The sequence below is a fragment of the Neofelis nebulosa genome, chromosome 3 (genome assembly GCF_028018385.1).
Source record: "Neofelis nebulosa isolate mNeoNeb1 chromosome 3, mNeoNeb1.pri, whole genome shotgun sequence".
NCBI lineage: Eukaryota > Metazoa > Chordata > Mammalia > Carnivora > Felidae > Neofelis > Neofelis nebulosa.
The window spans coordinates 55,026,068-55,043,480 of record NC_080784.1 but is presented as its reverse complement, the minus strand read 5'-3'; the positions used below and the strand labels follow the sequence as shown (position 1 = coordinate 55,043,480).

Sequence of the window (17,413 nt, the reverse complement as noted above, 5' to 3'; positions counted from 1 at the left end):
TAAATAAATACAGACATAGAAGTAGTTTTCTAATCTTTTACCCTAGGACCTTTGTGGTTCTGGACACTCCACATATGACATGTATAAATATGCTCCTTTTCACTATATTAAACAGAAGAATAAAGGTGGGTATTCTTAAACTGATAATTACACTCTTTCTTATACATTTAAGTAAAAAACTTTGTAGAGGGAATGATTTTTGAAATGTTATCAGTGGCTTTTAGTTATCCAGACTCTTTACCCAGTACATAAATTCAACAACCGTTTGATTCTCCACAATATAAAAGAGTCTTGCTGTGGGGAATTTAAAATATGGTTTATTGCCAGCTCTAAAGAAGATTCTATTCCAGTGAGTGGAATGTATATATATTTTTTTTCCTAAAATGAATCATCATGACAATAATTACCATAACAAAGAAGGAAAAACAAACACTATTGGTTCAAAGAAGCCGAATTCTGAGAAAAATTAATATAAGAATAGATTTTTTCTTTCAAAACATATCTTTGCATAATTACTGAAAATAAGCATTAGAATTTTTGGTGGAATCAGTCTGAAAATTTATTTTGTTTAATAATATTCAAAACACATTTCAAATATAGTAGTAAGTAGATAATTACCTTTAAAATTGGGTCTGATTCTTGCATCATACCCTGATGTCCTCCCCATTAATTTATCCAGAAAGTCAGAAGGTGACATTGGAGCACTTCGAGATCTTGCACTGTCTGTTTCCTTTGTTGCAACCAAGCTATAAATGAGAACATTCAGAGTTTACAGAAAATGACAAGCAAAAGTCTTCCTAATAGTTGTTACTATAAATAGAGAATTAAAAAAATGGAAAGCAAAAGTACCTTTTAAAACAAAAAGAAAAACTTTTATATATTTTATATAGTATGTATACTATATACTATAAGGTGAATATTAGCATAATGACAGATAGGTCTTTATAGACCTATAGACCCATAGACAGGTCTACATTCAAGTATTTATAAGGTTTCACATATATTCAGCCCAAAAGGTCAGAGGTGACATTATTTTAAGTCTGGAAACAAAGCTGCTGCCAAATTATTAGGCTTTCAAAATTTGTGTTTACCCAAGTTTGACTTCTAACTGTAATTTTTAGTTAAAGTATGCTTAGTGGGGTGCCTGGGTAGCTCAGTCCCTTGAGCGACCGACTTTGGCTCAGGTTATGATCTCACATTGGGTGGGTGCGAGCCCCGCATCCAGCTCTGTGCTGACAGCTTGGAGCCTGGAGCCTGCTTTGGATTCTGTCTCCCTCTCTACCCTTCCCCCCACTTGTGTGTGCGTGCATGCGCTCTCTCTCTCAAAAATAAAAATAAACATAAAAAATATTTTTTTTAAAAAGTATCCTTAGTGAGTCAGGCATAAGAAAAAAACGAAAGTTCAGCTGTGAAGTACAATTCTTACTGCTTTTACTGAGGGGATAAACATCACCTTTCAAGTTTTGTAAATTCTTCTCAATGGTAATAAAACGTCTGTCCTACAGACTAAACAATGATGTTCTTTTCTTCAATTAGATGCTTCCTATATTAGTAACATACCCAGTTAAATTCATGCTGCTTTCATCTTGTGTCATTCCTCTACAGTACATTTTGTTCAGATCTAAAATCTGTGCACTAAGATTGAGAAATTACCATAAATGTGGTCAGTGCACCTGGCTATTACACAATGAGAACGTGTGTCTGGGCAAAGTAAAGAGCTACTGCACTTTTTTTCATTAAATTTTTTTTTTGTTGTTTGTTTTATGCAGCTGCTCATCCTAGACGCTCACACATGTCACTGCACCCCGTCCAGCCCCTCATTTACCTAGGCTGGTCCCCGGAAAGCCTGGGCCTGCTTGCTAAGATCAAATGATTCTTTTCATCCACGGCGCTTTGCTCAGGGAAGTGAGACAGACTTCCTGAGCACACATGTGTTTGAAACTGATATATTTAAGCTGATGTTACTTCCCAGAGATTGTCAGTCATCATATCCTCCCGGCTCTGTCACTCAACTCAGAGCATCACCAGACCCTGAACCTTTGTGGTCACAGCTTGATCTCAGCAGTATCAAGTTCCTCCTGCCAGAATTTTTAATAACTAGTGAAAATGGGTCTTACAGCCATCACTGTTAAATTGTGTACCACAGGCACAGGCGCAATTTTAAAATCCAATATCAATCGTAATGTGACAGTGACATTTCTGAAAGTGTAGGATCACCGCTAACAGCATCCATGAACTACTGTGCAGTTCACAAGGTTCTATCTAGTTCTGGACATTCAAAGTCACTTATCTGCCCAGTGGCTCTCTCTCTCTGTCTTTCGTGCTTTTTCCAGGGGCAGAAGTTTCTCCTATCTCTATTTTTTGGCTCCAGATTACTTTATGACCCTTTATCTCTGATTATTACTGGGCAGTTGAACTCCCTGCCACCATAATCTCTGGAAAGCTTATTTTAAGGTAATGTAATAATAATAATAATAATAATAATAATAAACATCATAATAATAATATCATAAAGAACCACTACATTCTCAGTAACTCTAGAACTTTCTCTACCACCTGGTTTTAAGTAACTTTCACCTGTAATCTTAAGCAGCATTTGCTCATTTTCCCCGGCCCAAGAACATAGGGCAGAAAGGCATTGCCAGAGTTCTCAGAACTACAGTTTGCTTCTTCTAAACCATTCCCTGTATTTCTTTTGCAAAATCCTCCTTTCAGTTATCAGCAAATGAACTTCGACATTCTCCTATCAACAAATACACCAATTTACCTGGATCTGAACCAATAATACAATGCCCTTCACCTTTAAAAATAAATAGAATACTATGTATGCGAGACTGACAACCATCAGATTTTGCACTGCATGGAAGAGATCATTCTAGATTATGCAATGATGTGTATCCTTGTCAGAGAGAGGCAGAGGTGTATTTGGTTGTAGACAGAAGAGGGAACACAATGTGACCATACAGGTACAAGCAGAGATTAGAGTGATGTGACCACAGCCAAGGAATGCCAGCAGTCAATAGAAGCTGCAAAAGGAAGAAACAGATTCTCCCCTAGGGCCTCTGGAGGGCGCTTGGTCCTACTCACACCTTGTTTTGGGCCCAGTGAACTGACTTCAGGCTTCTGGCCTCCAGAACCAGGGAAGAATAAGTTGCTGTTATTGGTGGTAATTTGTTGTAGCAGTCAGAGAAAACTCGCAGTGTTTTCCCAGTGAGTTTTGCATTAAGTTATTCCACTTCCCAACTCCAGAGTTACTCTTTTCTTCTTCTTTTTTTTTTTTAATCTCTGTCTCTTCATTGGTATATCCTGTATTTGGGGAGATATTATTGTCATACTTCCTTTTTAGTTCTTTGAACATGGTTCCCTTTAGCTTTTAGTAAAGGAGTTAAAATAGCTGATTTCTTTGAACATGGTTTCCTTTAGTTTTTATTAAAGTATTTAAAATAGTTGATTTAAAGTCTTTGTCCAGTAATTCCACTGCCATTGCTTTCTTCAAGCAGATTCTACCGCTTGCCTTTTTTTCCCTGTGCGTGAGCCACACTTTTTTTTCTTTCAATGTTTCATAATATTGTCACTGAAAACTGGACATTTTAGATGATATAACATGGCAACTTGGTAAATTATATTATCCCTCCTCCCTAAGGTTTATTATTGTTGCTGGTTTCTGTTTTGTTTTTTAATTGGCTTTTCTGAACTAATTCTGTAAAGTCTATCTGAGTGGTTTAGGGATCACCTAATAAGTAGACAAGGATTTTCCTAAATTCCTAAAACCAATATATTTCCCAGAATTCTCTGGGAGTCCTATGTTTATGGGGCTGCACCTTCAACACCAAGTCAGGCAATTGACAACTCTGTCTTAGCCTTTATTTCTCATTTGCACAGGGCTTAACGGCCAGCCAGGGTGGAGAGCTTAAGGTTTTCTCAGGTCTTTCCCAATCATGCACACAACTCTCTGTGTATCAGTTTGCTAGGGCTATCTTAACAAGGCCCCCTGGACTAAGTACCTTAAACAATAGCAATTAATTTTCTCATAGTTCTTGGAGCTAGAGGTCCTAGATCAAGTTGTTGGCAGGGTTCATCTTCTTTGAAGGTCTCTCTCCATGGCTTGCAGGTGGCCATCTTCTCTCTGTTTCTTCCTCTCCTATGTGTTTGTGTCAAAATCTCCTCTTCTTGGAAGATCACCAGTGACAGATTGGGGCCCCATATGACCTCGTTTTATCTTAATTATCTTTAATTAAAGTCACATTCTGAGATATTGGGAGTTAGTATTTCAACATAAGAATTTTGAAAGGATGCAATTAAGTCCATGACACTAGGCATGCTCACAACCCCATTCAGATGTGTGGTCTTCTAGATACCCAGAAATATGTGAGATTTTCCAAACCCCTATGGGCATATCATTTCATTGCTTTTTCTTTTAGGCTTTTTGGTCAATCTGTTGTTTGCCCCCACTGTTACTCACTACCTTGGGCACCTGTGAGGTTAAAACATTGCCTCTAAATATATTTGACCAACATCCTGAGGAAAAAGACTTTTCATACTGAATGAGCTCCACATTAGGTCAAATAAAAGCAGTCTTGCAAGTGGTGTCTTCCATGGAGCCTCCAGACAGGTCAGATAATGACATTTGTCTAACAATGAGGCTTTAAAGGAATTCAGACTCCTTTCTGCCCACCCTGGTAGCTGCCAGGTTGTTGTTTTTTATTGCAGGCTGTTGGTTTATCATGCTACCATGGAGCTGAGAAAGGAGAACAAGAATAGGACAAGTTATAGCCACAAATCCCACTGTTCCTACCAAGATTCAGCTGTTTTTCTTGATTAAACTACTTCATGTGTTACTACAAATCTCTGATTAATTTACAGAGTTATGGAAAAGTTGATGGCCACATTTCTTGACAGTTTTCTCACTGCTTTTATGAAGAAGAGGATTTACAGAGGTCTGTAAAACAGAAATTTACTAACAATAAAATTATAGTGCATTTTTTTTGTACAAAAATGTCCTTTCTCATGTCAAAATGCACTTAAAATATCTGTTAAATGTTGAGACAATGAATTTGAGTTCTCGCAATTTCTTAGGTGCAAAGCACAGTGTAAGAACCTAAAACATAGAGAATGCAGATTTGCATCTTTAACATATTCACAGTTCAGTAGAATACTCAGTCTGGGCCCATCTAAAGGTTACAGAGAATCCCTGGGAAGTATCAGTGAGCAGGAGCAAGGAAGTGAAGGTACAGTGAAGAGAATGATTGGCTGGCTCCCTTTTTCCTACCACTGAGAGCAAAATCTTCCTGTTTTGTACCAAGAATTCACACCAAACTTTGCAGAATGATGCCTATAAAAAATGGGAAAATTCTGAGCAGACAAATATTCCAGTTTTCTTTATTAGTTCTGTTTCTTGCAATGACACAAGAACCATCCAACTGCTTGTAGACAATTGATTTTATTTCTAAAAATTCACAATTATTTAAATTTTTATTGATTTATTTTTGAGAGGGATGGTGGGAGGGGAGAAAGAGAGAGAGAGAGAGACAGAGAGAGACAGAGACAGAGAGACTCCCAAGCAGGTTCTGCCCCGTTGGCACAGAGCCCAACAGCAGGCTCAAACTCATGAACTGTGAGATCATGACCTGGGCTGAAATCAAGTCACCCAGGGGACTGAGCCACCCAGGTGCCCCTGAAAATTCACCATTTTGACTCAGAAGGAATGACTGCAAACAGAATTAAGTGGAGTGACTGGCTGAAAAGCATCTCCACATCATGTATCCTTTCCTTTTCTGAAAGGGATAAAGGTTATACATATGGGAAGACTTCCCATCACTTATGATTCCTGCTCTGACATATTAATCCTAGGACTTTCTTCCAATTACAGTAATATCTGAGACTTGCACCATGTGAACATTACTAGACTGTCTTCAGAGAACTGTAGTCACTGAAGAGAGCTTATAGTAATAAACACAGCATGGAATTCCATATGACCAATCAGGAATCTTTCTCTAATTTTTAAATAGTCAACATCATCATCTGTATAAACATATTTTAAAACTTTTTTTTTTTGAGTTGTTAAAACTCGGGACAGGAGGAGGCAGTGGGAAGAAATCTAAGATTAATGTATAATGGTTTTTTAGGTAAGAAACTATTTATTATCAAGTCTATTAGTTTTGTCTAAATCTTCAAGTATCAATAAAACTGTCATATTTATAGCAAGTTACTAAGGTTATTAGCAAATTACTCATGATCAGTACTTTTGAAAGAAGCAGCTTTGAATTTTTAGAAGACTTTTTTGTTTTGTTTTGTTTTCTGCTATTTTATTTTATATTATTTTAATTTTTTTTTAAATTTACATCCAAATTAGTTAGTATATAGTGCAACAATGATTTCAGGAGTAGATTCCTTAATGCCCCTTACCCATTTAGCCCATCCCCCCTCCCACAACCCCTCCAGTAACCCTCCATTTATTCTCCATATTTATGAGTCTCTTCTGTTTTATCCCCCTCCCTGTTTTAATATTATTTTTGTTTCCCTTCCTTTATATTCATCTATTTTGTCTCTTAGAGCCCTCATATGAGTGAAGTCATATGATATTTGTCTATATCTGACTGACTAATTTCACTTAGCATAATACCCTCCAGTTCCATCCACGTAGTTGCAAACGGCAAGATTTCATTCTTTTTGATGGCTGAGTAATACTCCATTGTATATATATCTCACATCTTCTTTATCTATTCAGCCATTGATGGACATTTGGGCTCTTTCCATACTTTGGCTATTGTGGATAGTGCTGCTATAAACATGGGGGTGCATGTGTCCCTTCGAAACAGAACACCTGTGGATAAATGCCTAGTAGTGCAATTGCTGGGTCGTAGGGTAGTTCTATTTTTAGTTTTTTGAGGAAACTCCATACTGTTTTCCAGAGTGGCTGCACCAGCTTGCATTCCCATAGAAGACTTTTAATATGAACATCTCAAATCTGTTAATTTGCTTTCTTCCTGGACTTGGCTCTTCTTTTTTCTACTGCACTAAGTACTATATTTATTATCTTTACTATTTTCTACTTACTCTTACCTATTCTTAACTACTCTTAACTATTTCCTATCAACTCTTCTTTGAAACTGTGGGTGAAGTCATGTACATTCCCGTCAATGAAGATTTGTTGGAATTAAGCATTTTATATATTCTTATTTTTATAAAGACATGCTAGTTACAAGTTCAAAGACTTCAATTTCTGAAACACTGGCAGAAATCTATTTTCTTAAGAATTGAAATCAAAATTCATCACAAAGATATCTCTTACCCTCCTCTTCTCTCCTCTTTGTCCTCTTCATTGAGACAAGAAAATAAAATGCATCCACTTCTGGAGGACAGAAATCACCATTAAAGATGGATGATTTTAAGATGAATTTAGTAAAGTTGTCAATACCTATTTACCTCTGCTAAATGCACCTTAAAATTGAGGGAAAATATGAAAGATGTAGCAGGGCAACATAAGGAGGGTTTGAAACGAGTCTTGGCACATAGGGCCACAAATCTCCATGCATCTATTTTTGGGAATTCATTTGTGCAGAAAGAAGTGTGACTTGTGGTGAATATATCAGTACTCAGAGAAAGTTTTGGGTATAATAGAGAATCACAGTTTACTCTGTATTTTATAGCCCTGCAACCAGCCTTGTAGGTCTTCAATTCTTGGTGAAAAAAAAATTTCACAGTTATTATTTGGAACTTTGTGAGATTTAGATATTTGTTGCCCCCGTTTGAAAAACAAAACACAGGGGCACTTGGGTGTCTCAGTTGGTTGAGCCGCGGACTTTGGCTCAGGTCATGATCTCACAGTTCAAGGGTTCAAGTCCTGTGTCAGGCTCTGTGCTGACAGCTCAGAGCCTGGAGCCTGCTTCAGATTCTGTGTCTCCCTCTGTCTCTGCCTCTCCCCCACTTGCATTCTGTCTCTCTTTCTCTCCCCAAAATAAATAAACATTAAAAAAAGAAAAAAGAAAAACAAAACACAGTATGGAAGAGATGAACATTCTTGCCATTTCCTTATGGCTTCATTCTTGTTATGAGAACTAAAGAGAACTGGAACATCAGGGATATGTGAAGTTTTGAGTATTTCACATGAAAGCATTCTGCCTTAGAAAAGGAATAATTTTTTTTTCCACGAAGACACGTGCAGTGAAGCAGGCTTTAAGTTGATAGTTTGATGATACTAATTATTTAAAAAGGAGACCATATTGGAGGAATATAAAAGGACCATTCTAGAATATCTCTGGAGACTCAGGAAAATAACTAAAAATTAACAAGGTACTAGGATCTTGATTCTTGCTACTGTGGGCAATGTGCCAGTCACATATGATTATCATTTTAAAGTGATCTCATTTCTGCACTCATATCTGCAGTTTGACGGGGCTTAGGCTATTTTAATTGATAATAAATAGGACAAATACCATAGTTGCTTCCTGATCTCTCAGGTACAGGATTCATATACATGATATCATTTAATTCTCATAACAATGTTGGTAGTTAGATATTGCGACCTATGTATTACAGATGAAGGAACTAAGGTATAGAGAGGTTTGCTGCCTAGCCATTTAAATACTGAATGTATGAGCCAATATTTTAAACAAGTGGAACTTTACACTGAAAACAACTAGACAAGTTTAAGACAAATCTGTGCACAGAGGAGCTAAAAACACAAGGGAAAATGACAGCTGTGACCTAAGATAAAGGAAACTCACAGAAGGGAGCCAAATATTTACAGCTGCATTTCTCTCGGGGGTGGGAATCAATTTGAGTAGTAGATGAGGGGTTAGCGATCTATGTACAAGTTCTGAAAGCTTTGTGGATTTAGAGAGAGAAAAACTGGATTCCCAGACTCACCAAAGGGTGAGATCCTATGAGTTGCTTTAATATCTCAAAGAATTACAACTTTTGAGTAAGAATAAACCAGACACGTAGAAGCCTTAGTAGGAGACCAGGCATAGCTTAAATCATCTCAATTTCTGACACTAGAATAAAATAATCACAGATGGCTGGCAAATCAGATCTCTAATAAGAGCAAAGATAAATTGAACTTCTATTCCCACACACACTTATTCTTTTTTCAGTTTTTTTTTTTTTTCAAACTTGGTTAATGGCAACTCCATCTTGCCATTTGTCCGGAGGAAAATCTTTTGTAACCCTTGACGCCACTCTTTATTTCACATATCATATTGATCCACTTGGCTCTACCTTCTAACTTAGATCTATAATCCAACTGCTTCTCACCATGTTCTCTTCAATGTCTCTGGTACAACCTGCTTTTGCCTGGAATGCTCATTGGTCATCTCTTCAACTAATTAATTCTGATCTAGGTTTTAGCATCATTTTCTCAAGAAACCTTAACTATTCTCTCTGATTTTGTAAAACCCTGCTAAAATATGTCCCGCATTTATGTTTCTCATTAGTAGCACTTACTACAATTGCAATAGTCATTTTAATAAAATTAATCAATGTCTACCTCTTCCTTTGTAGGAGCTACTACTTAAGCAAATCATGACTGTCCTGATTGTTTCAATAGACCCAGAAGAAATCCAGAGCATCCAGAATAACAACTGAATAAATATTTTTGAAACAAATTAACTACATATAGTGATGCAGACGTCAAACATCAGACTATGGCTCTCCAAGTCTAGCAGTAATCAGGCTTCAAGTGTATGTTTAATACTAAAGAAGGCCCAATTTTCTCTCCTTCTGTCCTTCTATCCAAGTTAGGAATAGTGCTAATAAATAATCAAGGGCAATCACTGAACAAGTGTTTAGAAATAAGAAAAAAATCAAGACACAGAAATCTGCAAGGGAAACTGAAATCATCGAATCATGAAAATCGTCACTTAAAAGTGGAATTGGAGAGCTGTAAATTGGAATGTCAAAGGTGACCTTTTAACCAAGCCTAGTATTGCAGTGTCTACATTCAGTGTATATATAAATCAGTGTTTTTTTAGGGTCTATGGTGTCTATGTCCCATGCTTGCTAGTGGTTAGTGATAATTACATATTGATTGTATGTTTGCATATGAAGGGTTAATATAGGGTTGTAGGCAAGGGATGCGAAGAAGGAGGACACCATTCAATAGTAAACATAGAGACAGAGGATTAGATAGTGCAGTCATTTGAGATTTGTTAATTCTAATCTTTATATAATCTTTTTATCTACAAAGTTTGTGTTTTATCATAAAACCACTTATTTTTACTAAACACGTTGTAGAATATTGTGCTCAAAATGTATGGCAAATTGTTATAACTTCTGTGAAAACTTCTACTGTAACTTCTATATAAACTGTCTATTCTCATGAGTAATCCTTTACTTCTTTATAGTTTGGGCATTATTTATTTGGTATTTGGCATGGCTTATTTCAACAGAAAGGACTGAAAGGCCATAACACAGTTAATTAACTCACTGATTTGTAGTTTCTTAACGACTTATTTATTTTAAAGAAAACTAATTAAGTGTTTCAGATACATTGAAAATTACTTAGAATAGACTTAATAGTTTCTGTTATGTGTTCAGTGCGCAAGATAATTAAATGGAAGTCATCATGGTACAAGAGTTGAGGTTCCAGATTGACAGCCAGGAGGCTTATATTTTTTTCCAGTTTTGTCATTAGCAAGTTGTTTTGCCTTGGGCAAGGCAAATATTCTTTTACCAGTATAAAAATGGATACATAAAGTGGCACACATTTTTCACAGATAAATTTAGTAAAACAAATGACACAATCTACATATATGTTTTGAAAAATGCCAAGTCCTTATGCCAGTGTTTGGATTTTGCATTTAATACCATGGCTCTTTTGGTCAGGGGTATTTTTTTAAGTGAAATGAAGAGAAATTCACTCAAGCTAATTCATGTAAACATATAACATCCTTGGGTGATTATAATAGTATAACATGATACCCGACTAGAAAATACAGGCAAGTTTCAGGGAAGAGCGAGCAGCATAAAAGAAAAAGATATGATTGACCCCTCCCAATTCATAGATTCAACTTACGGTTGGGACCACATCAACTAGAGAGGTTCAAAGTCACCTTGCAAATATTTAGTTGTAAGGGACTTAATTGACACACTAGTTCATTGCTTAAATAATAAATAACTTCTCATTCAGAACATTAAGTCTTTTAGAACTCATTTACTGAGTAAATATTTAAAAGCAATTTTTGATTTATATCATTTCCTGCTCAGTAGTTTGGCTTCAGTTTTGTTATTCTAGCCACATTTTAAATAATTCAAAAGAAGTATAATCAACTTGTGTAAAATTCAGTGAAAAGAAGTATATCAATTTGTGTAAAAGTCAGTGAAAATTTTTAGGGAGGAGGACTGTTGAAATGGTAGTCCAGAATTTCACACAGGAAAAGACTGAGTGGATAGATACAAGAGAAGATATCTCTGAATTTGTTGTGTCATGGAAAGTGCAAGAGACTGAAAGAATGTTATTGTGTCTGGAATAGAGGCCAGACAAATTAATAACAAATGAGGCTGAAGAACTGTAGGTACCAGATCATGCATTGCCTTCTAGATCATACATGGACTTTTGTCCGAAGTCCTGTTTGTAAACAATTCAGTGGTCAAGGTGAGAGCCAAGGATGGTTTGAGTAATTTAAATGGCAGTAGGGTTGGAGAAAAGTAGAAGAATCTAAGAGATATCCACAAAATTTAGTGATGGTTTGGTACTGACTCTGAACAAAAGGAACATCTCAAGAATACCTGTGATGATTTTGAAAATACTTATTCAAATTTTTTTGACACTCCTCCCTTCCAAGGGTAGAGCCCAATTTTTCTCCTGTTGAATATTCACTATACAAAGTGACTTGATGATGGCACATGAATTTTGTACTTAAATCATGAAACATATTGCTATTTCTATCTAGCTCTCTTTTGAATCACCCACTTTTCTCCCTGCCACTCAAGTAGCTACATGGGAGAAACTGAGGGCTTCCATCAAGAAAATTTACCAAGTTCTCAGTTATTGGATTGAGCCACCTTGAAATCAGATTCTCTACCCCAGTCAAGCCTTCATATGACTGCAGCATGGCTAACATCTTTGACAGTAACCTAATAAAAGATCCTACTTAAGGAGCACCCTGGGTGGCACAGTTGGTTAAGCACTGGACTTCAGCTCAGGTCATAATCTCACAGTTCACGGGTTTGAGCCCTGAGTCGGGCTTTGTGCCGACAGCTCAGAGCCTGGAGCCTGCTTCAGATTCTTTGTCTCCCCCTCTCTCTGCCCCTTCTCACTCACATACTCTCTCTCTCTTTCTCTCAAAAATAAATAAACATTAAAAAAATTAAAAAAAAATCCTACTTAAGCTGTACTTAACCTGAATTTCTGACCTAGAGAAACTTTGGGGCTAATAAATATTTATTGCTGTTTTAAGCCACTACATTTTAGAATAATGTGTTATGTGGTAGTTGATAAGTGATAATATTGAGTCCGTTTTCTGGATTGAGCAACTATATGTATGGACATATCATTCACTGATATAGGATAGAGTGAAAAGGGGGACTAGGTTTGAGAATTATAATAATGGGTTCAAATTTGGACCTGTTGAATTAGAGGATGTTTTGAAATATAAAAGGGAAACTTACCTACTCTGATAGGTTCTCTGTATTGAGAAACAAAAATTTGAAATGATATTTTACTGGATGGTTTCTTTGAAAGTTTTTAATAAGCATAGTGGCTATCCTACTGACCTTTCCTTCTGCCTAGAAGAATCTTCTCTGGATAACCACATTTATTGCTCCCCATCACCTTCAAGCCCTCACTTAAATGACACCTTCTCAAAAAGTCTAATTGAATCACTTAACTAAAAATGTCTTCCTTCTCACATTTTCTCTTTTCTTTCTGCTTTACTTTTCTCTATAAAACTCCTTATTATCTAAAGTATTATTTATTTTACTTTATTTTGATATTTTTCTCTACTAGAAGATAACTTCATAAGATCAGGGATTTTGTTGTTTACTGCTGCATTCATGACACTTGGAATATTGATTGGCAAATAGGAGATATTAAGTAAATATTTTTGGAAAAAATGAATAAATAGTACTTGAAAAATATCACTAGAGTGATAAATAACATTCTTATTTATTTTTTTAAATTTTTTTGACATTTATTTAATTTTGAGAGACAGAGAGAGACAAAGCACGAGCAGGGGAGGGGCAGAGAGAGAGAGAGAGACAGAAGCATGCTCTGCTCTGAAGCAGGCTCCAGGCTCTGAGCTGTCAGCACAGAGCCTGACGTGGGGCTTGAACTCATGAATTGCAAGGATCATGACCTGAGCCGAAGTCAGATGCTTAACCCACTAAGCTACCCAGGTGCCCCAATACCATATTTTTAAATGAAGAAAATCCTATGTGATCATTAAAAGAGGTTGGTATGGAACTCAATAAACTTAAAAAAAATCATATTATAGTAATAATTATTTTTTATTTTCATGGAAGTTAGGTCTTGAAGATGGAAGTTCAAGTAAGGATATGTTTTCCTGATGATCCTATCTGACAAAGTCAATGATTCAACTCTTTCAACTTTAGTGTAGCTCCAGAGAACAATAAAAGTACCCTTTATTTGATTTAGAATATCACTGTCTCTTTGGAAAGTAGAGCACATAGAGTCTTTGTCTGAATGATACTTCATATTTCCTCTCAAAGTAAAAATGCCTTCCTTTAAAAGATTAGGTGAAAACTATGGCAAAGACTTTCTTGAAGTTTATAGTTCATGTTCTTCTTCCATGTAAACAATTTTGATAAATCATTTTTTTAATCTAGAGAGTTTAATGCTGTTATTTAAGCATTTACAATAATTAGGTTTAAAAATATGAATTAAATCTGTAGCTGTATACAAATATATCATTACAGTAACAGCTGCATGCATAAGCCTTTCAGCAAAACTATGTTTAATTCCACCAAATGACAACAAAAGCAAGTTTTTAAGATCTAAGAATAAACTAAACAAAAAAAATCTTAAATTTCTATGGAAGGTAAAATAAGCAGATTGTCAAGATAAGACAAAAAAAGGTATTTGTTCCCCAAGATTTTATTTCATATATATAACATATATATATATGGATGTATTAACTATATGTGCATATACATATGCATATATACATCTATATACATTATAAATTTTCATATAGACTTTTATATCTATCTATATAGACTTACCTATACATACAAAATGCATATTCTTGAACTCATTTAGTTGTACATATGCAGTAAAACCCACTTACCTAAACCTCTGGATGCAGTAGAAGGAATATTAATGAAGTCTGTAGCCAAGGAGTTTAGTTTATGTTATGATAGAAGAAACACACAGTAAAGAAATAATCATGTAAGTAATAAAGATCATTAGAGGTTGTTCTATATTCTCAGAAGAAAATAGCCAAGATGATGAACTGATAGAGGCCATATTGGATGGATGGTCAGTAAAGACTTGCTAAGAAATTGAGATATAAGGTGAGTGTAGAGAAGAGTGAGGAGTGTTAGGTAGAGGTAAAGCTACTTCAAACTACGGTGTTGTGACAATCAACAATCTTTTGGCAAATGACATAAACTTGATCTCCTATTTCATAACGTAAATATAAACAAATTTCAGATAAATTAAAGTTCTAAAGTATGTAAATAACTAAAATATTTTAAAATAGTTTAATAGTGTTTATTTCTGCTCCTTTGCAAAGTCCATTAAACTAATACCAAATGACAAAAGAGGTGTAGAGTGCAGCTAAAAGACAACAGCAAAGGAGATATCAGCACACTAGAACTTCCTATAAGTTCTGGAAGATGAAAACAGGAAATAATAGACAGGTAGGTGGAGGGGGAGAGAGAATTTTCAGAAAGGCTAAAAACAAGTGTCTTCAAAGTGAATGAGCTCATTGAATTCAAAAGAGGTTGAACTAATAGAGAACTATGTCTAGAGCCATTATTGTAAAATTACCAACTATTAAGAATTAATAGAAGACCCTGAAAGATTCTGAAAGAAAAAAGAAAACACAAAATGAGATCAGACTGGCTTTAGGCTTTTAAATGAGCATTTGTACATGTTATAAGACATCAAGAACAAGCCTTCAAAGTTCTGGGAAAAAATTATTTTTATTTCATATTTTTAATCCAGTATTCCAGCCAATATGTGAATCAAGTGAGCAGTAGTTAAATAGCTACAAAATAAGGAATCGAATAATCTACCTGTATTATTACTTTCTTGGGAAAACCATTGAGAATATACTGCAACAAAATGAGAGAGTAACCAAGAAACAGAAAACTAAAAGGAGTTGATACAACTCAGAAAGTAATAATGTGATTTCCTCAGATGAGATCTATGCAGAAGCCCTCAAAAAAACAAACAACATAGCTTTTATCAGAAGAGAGAATGCTAAGAAGACCATTTTGCTGTAGAGTGTAGTCAGGTTTTGAATATATCACATAGACGAAACCACTGGATTAAGAGTGTGAGGGGTAAAAAAAAAACCAAAAAACAGTCTTTAAAGAAATGTTTAATGTAAGTAAAGACAAAAGAAGAAATTAGAAAATTGAGGGAAAACAAAATGTAAAACAATGAGGACCTAAAGATGTTATTTAGATGTATGGAAATAATTATCAGAAGAAGAAAAACACATAAACATTTAAAAATGGTTGCTTTCTTGGGGGCCTGGGTGGCTCAGTCGGTTGAGCGCCGACTTCGGCTCAGGTCACCATCTCGCGGTCCTAGAGTTCGAGCCCCGCATCGGGCCCCTGTGCTGACAGCTCGGAGCCCGGAGCCTGTTTCCGATTCTGTGTCTCCCTCTCTCTGACCCTCCCCCATTCATGCTCTGTCTCTCTCTGTCTCCAAAATAAATAAATGTTAAAAAAAAAAAATGGTTGCTCTCCAGAAAGACAGCTAAGTATGAGGAAGATGGTATTGAGAAATGCTGTGAACAGTATCAAAGCTCTCTGTGTCATACAATTTTTAAAAGTCATATTAAAATTCCACTTTGAAAAAATCTAAAGGATTAGAAATATACAAAAATTTATTAAAAAATTGTTGTAGATAAGACAAAATGAGAGCCTAAAGGGAAAGACTAATGTATTTAGTACCCACATCCACTCTTTTTCTTTATTAAATATTTCTTGAAAATGTACAAGATGCCAAGCATCATTATAGGGGTTTTGGATTCAGCAACAAACAAAACAAACCAATATCCTTGATCTCAGTGAGTTTCCATTCCAGCAGAATGGGATGTGATAAACAAGAAATATACAGATTAGTAAAATGTCTGCTATTTTTTAAAAGTTTATTTATTTTTAAGAGAGAGAGAGAGAATCCCAGGTACAAGTGGGGGAGGGCCAGAGGGAGAGAGAGAGAGAATCCCAAGCAGGGTTCTCACTGACAGCACAGAGCCCAATATGGAGCTTGAACTCATGAACCATGAGATCATGACCTGAGCCAAAACCAAGAGTCAAATGTTTAACTGACTGAGCCTTTCAGGTGTCCCTCTATTTTAGAAGAAAGAGAAATTTAGAGCACGGCAAAGGATGATCCAGAGTGATAAGATATAGGAGCCTGTTAAAATCTTAAATAAAGTATTTATTGTAAGTTTCATTGAGAAGGTGATACTTTATCAAGGCATTAAAGTCAGGGAGTTGGCTACCTGAATATCTGAGGGAAGAGTATTTATTTAAACAGGGAGAGGAGCCAGTGCAAAGGCTCTAAGTCAGGAGGATAATTGATGTATTCACAGAACAAAAAGGAACTAGAACAGAGTTAGCAGGATAATAGTGACAAATTAGATCAAAGGGTTAGATGAAACACCAAATCATGTAAGGACACAAGAGCCTTTATATGGTATTTGGCTTTTACTCTGAGTGACATTGATGATTTTAAGGCATTGAGTAGACACATGGCATGGCTTGCCTTTCTTTTATAAAGAATCACTGTGCATGACTAACTTGTTCAATATATACTGGGGTGGGGTCAGGACGATTGACTGAAACTAGTTAGATCATTGTTACAGACCAGGTGATGGTGGCTCAGACCAAGCTGTCACACTGGAGGTGATGAGATGTGATCATATTTTGGATGCATTTTGAAGTTTGAGACAAGATGATTTTCTGATATGTTAGAGGGACAAAAGAGAGTAGTCAAGGATAAATCCACGGTTTTTTGGCCTAAGTAACTAGAAGGATAGATTTGATATTAACCAAAAAAATGGAATACTGTGAGTAGAGTAGGTTTGGGGCAAGAAACTGGAGATTGATTTGGGGCATGTGCTGTTTGAGATGTCTATTTGACATCCAAGATGCTAAGTAAGATGCAGTGAGTTTTATGCTCTAGAGTCTGAGAAAGGACATTTGTTTATTGGTTAAGGCACAAATTTAGAAAGTAGATAAATAGATGCGTTTAGGCCTTGAAACTAGAGCAGGT

The 17,413-nt window shown here is 35.8% G+C and overlaps 1 protein-coding gene across 3 annotated transcripts in view; it reads right to left on the bottom strand.

Annotated features, from left to right (window-relative positions):
* Window positions 1-17,413, bottom strand: part of GLRA3 (glycine receptor alpha 3) — a 239,693-nt gene that overhangs the window by 195,719 nt on the left and 26,561 nt on the right. For all 3 annotated transcript variants that reach the window (XM_058720866.1, XM_058720865.1, XM_058720867.1), the window contains exon 2: window positions 619-746. In XM_058720866.1, coding sequence (XP_058576849.1) covers window positions 619-746 — 128 coding nt within the window. The remainder of the gene's footprint in view (window positions 1-618; window positions 747-17,413) is intronic.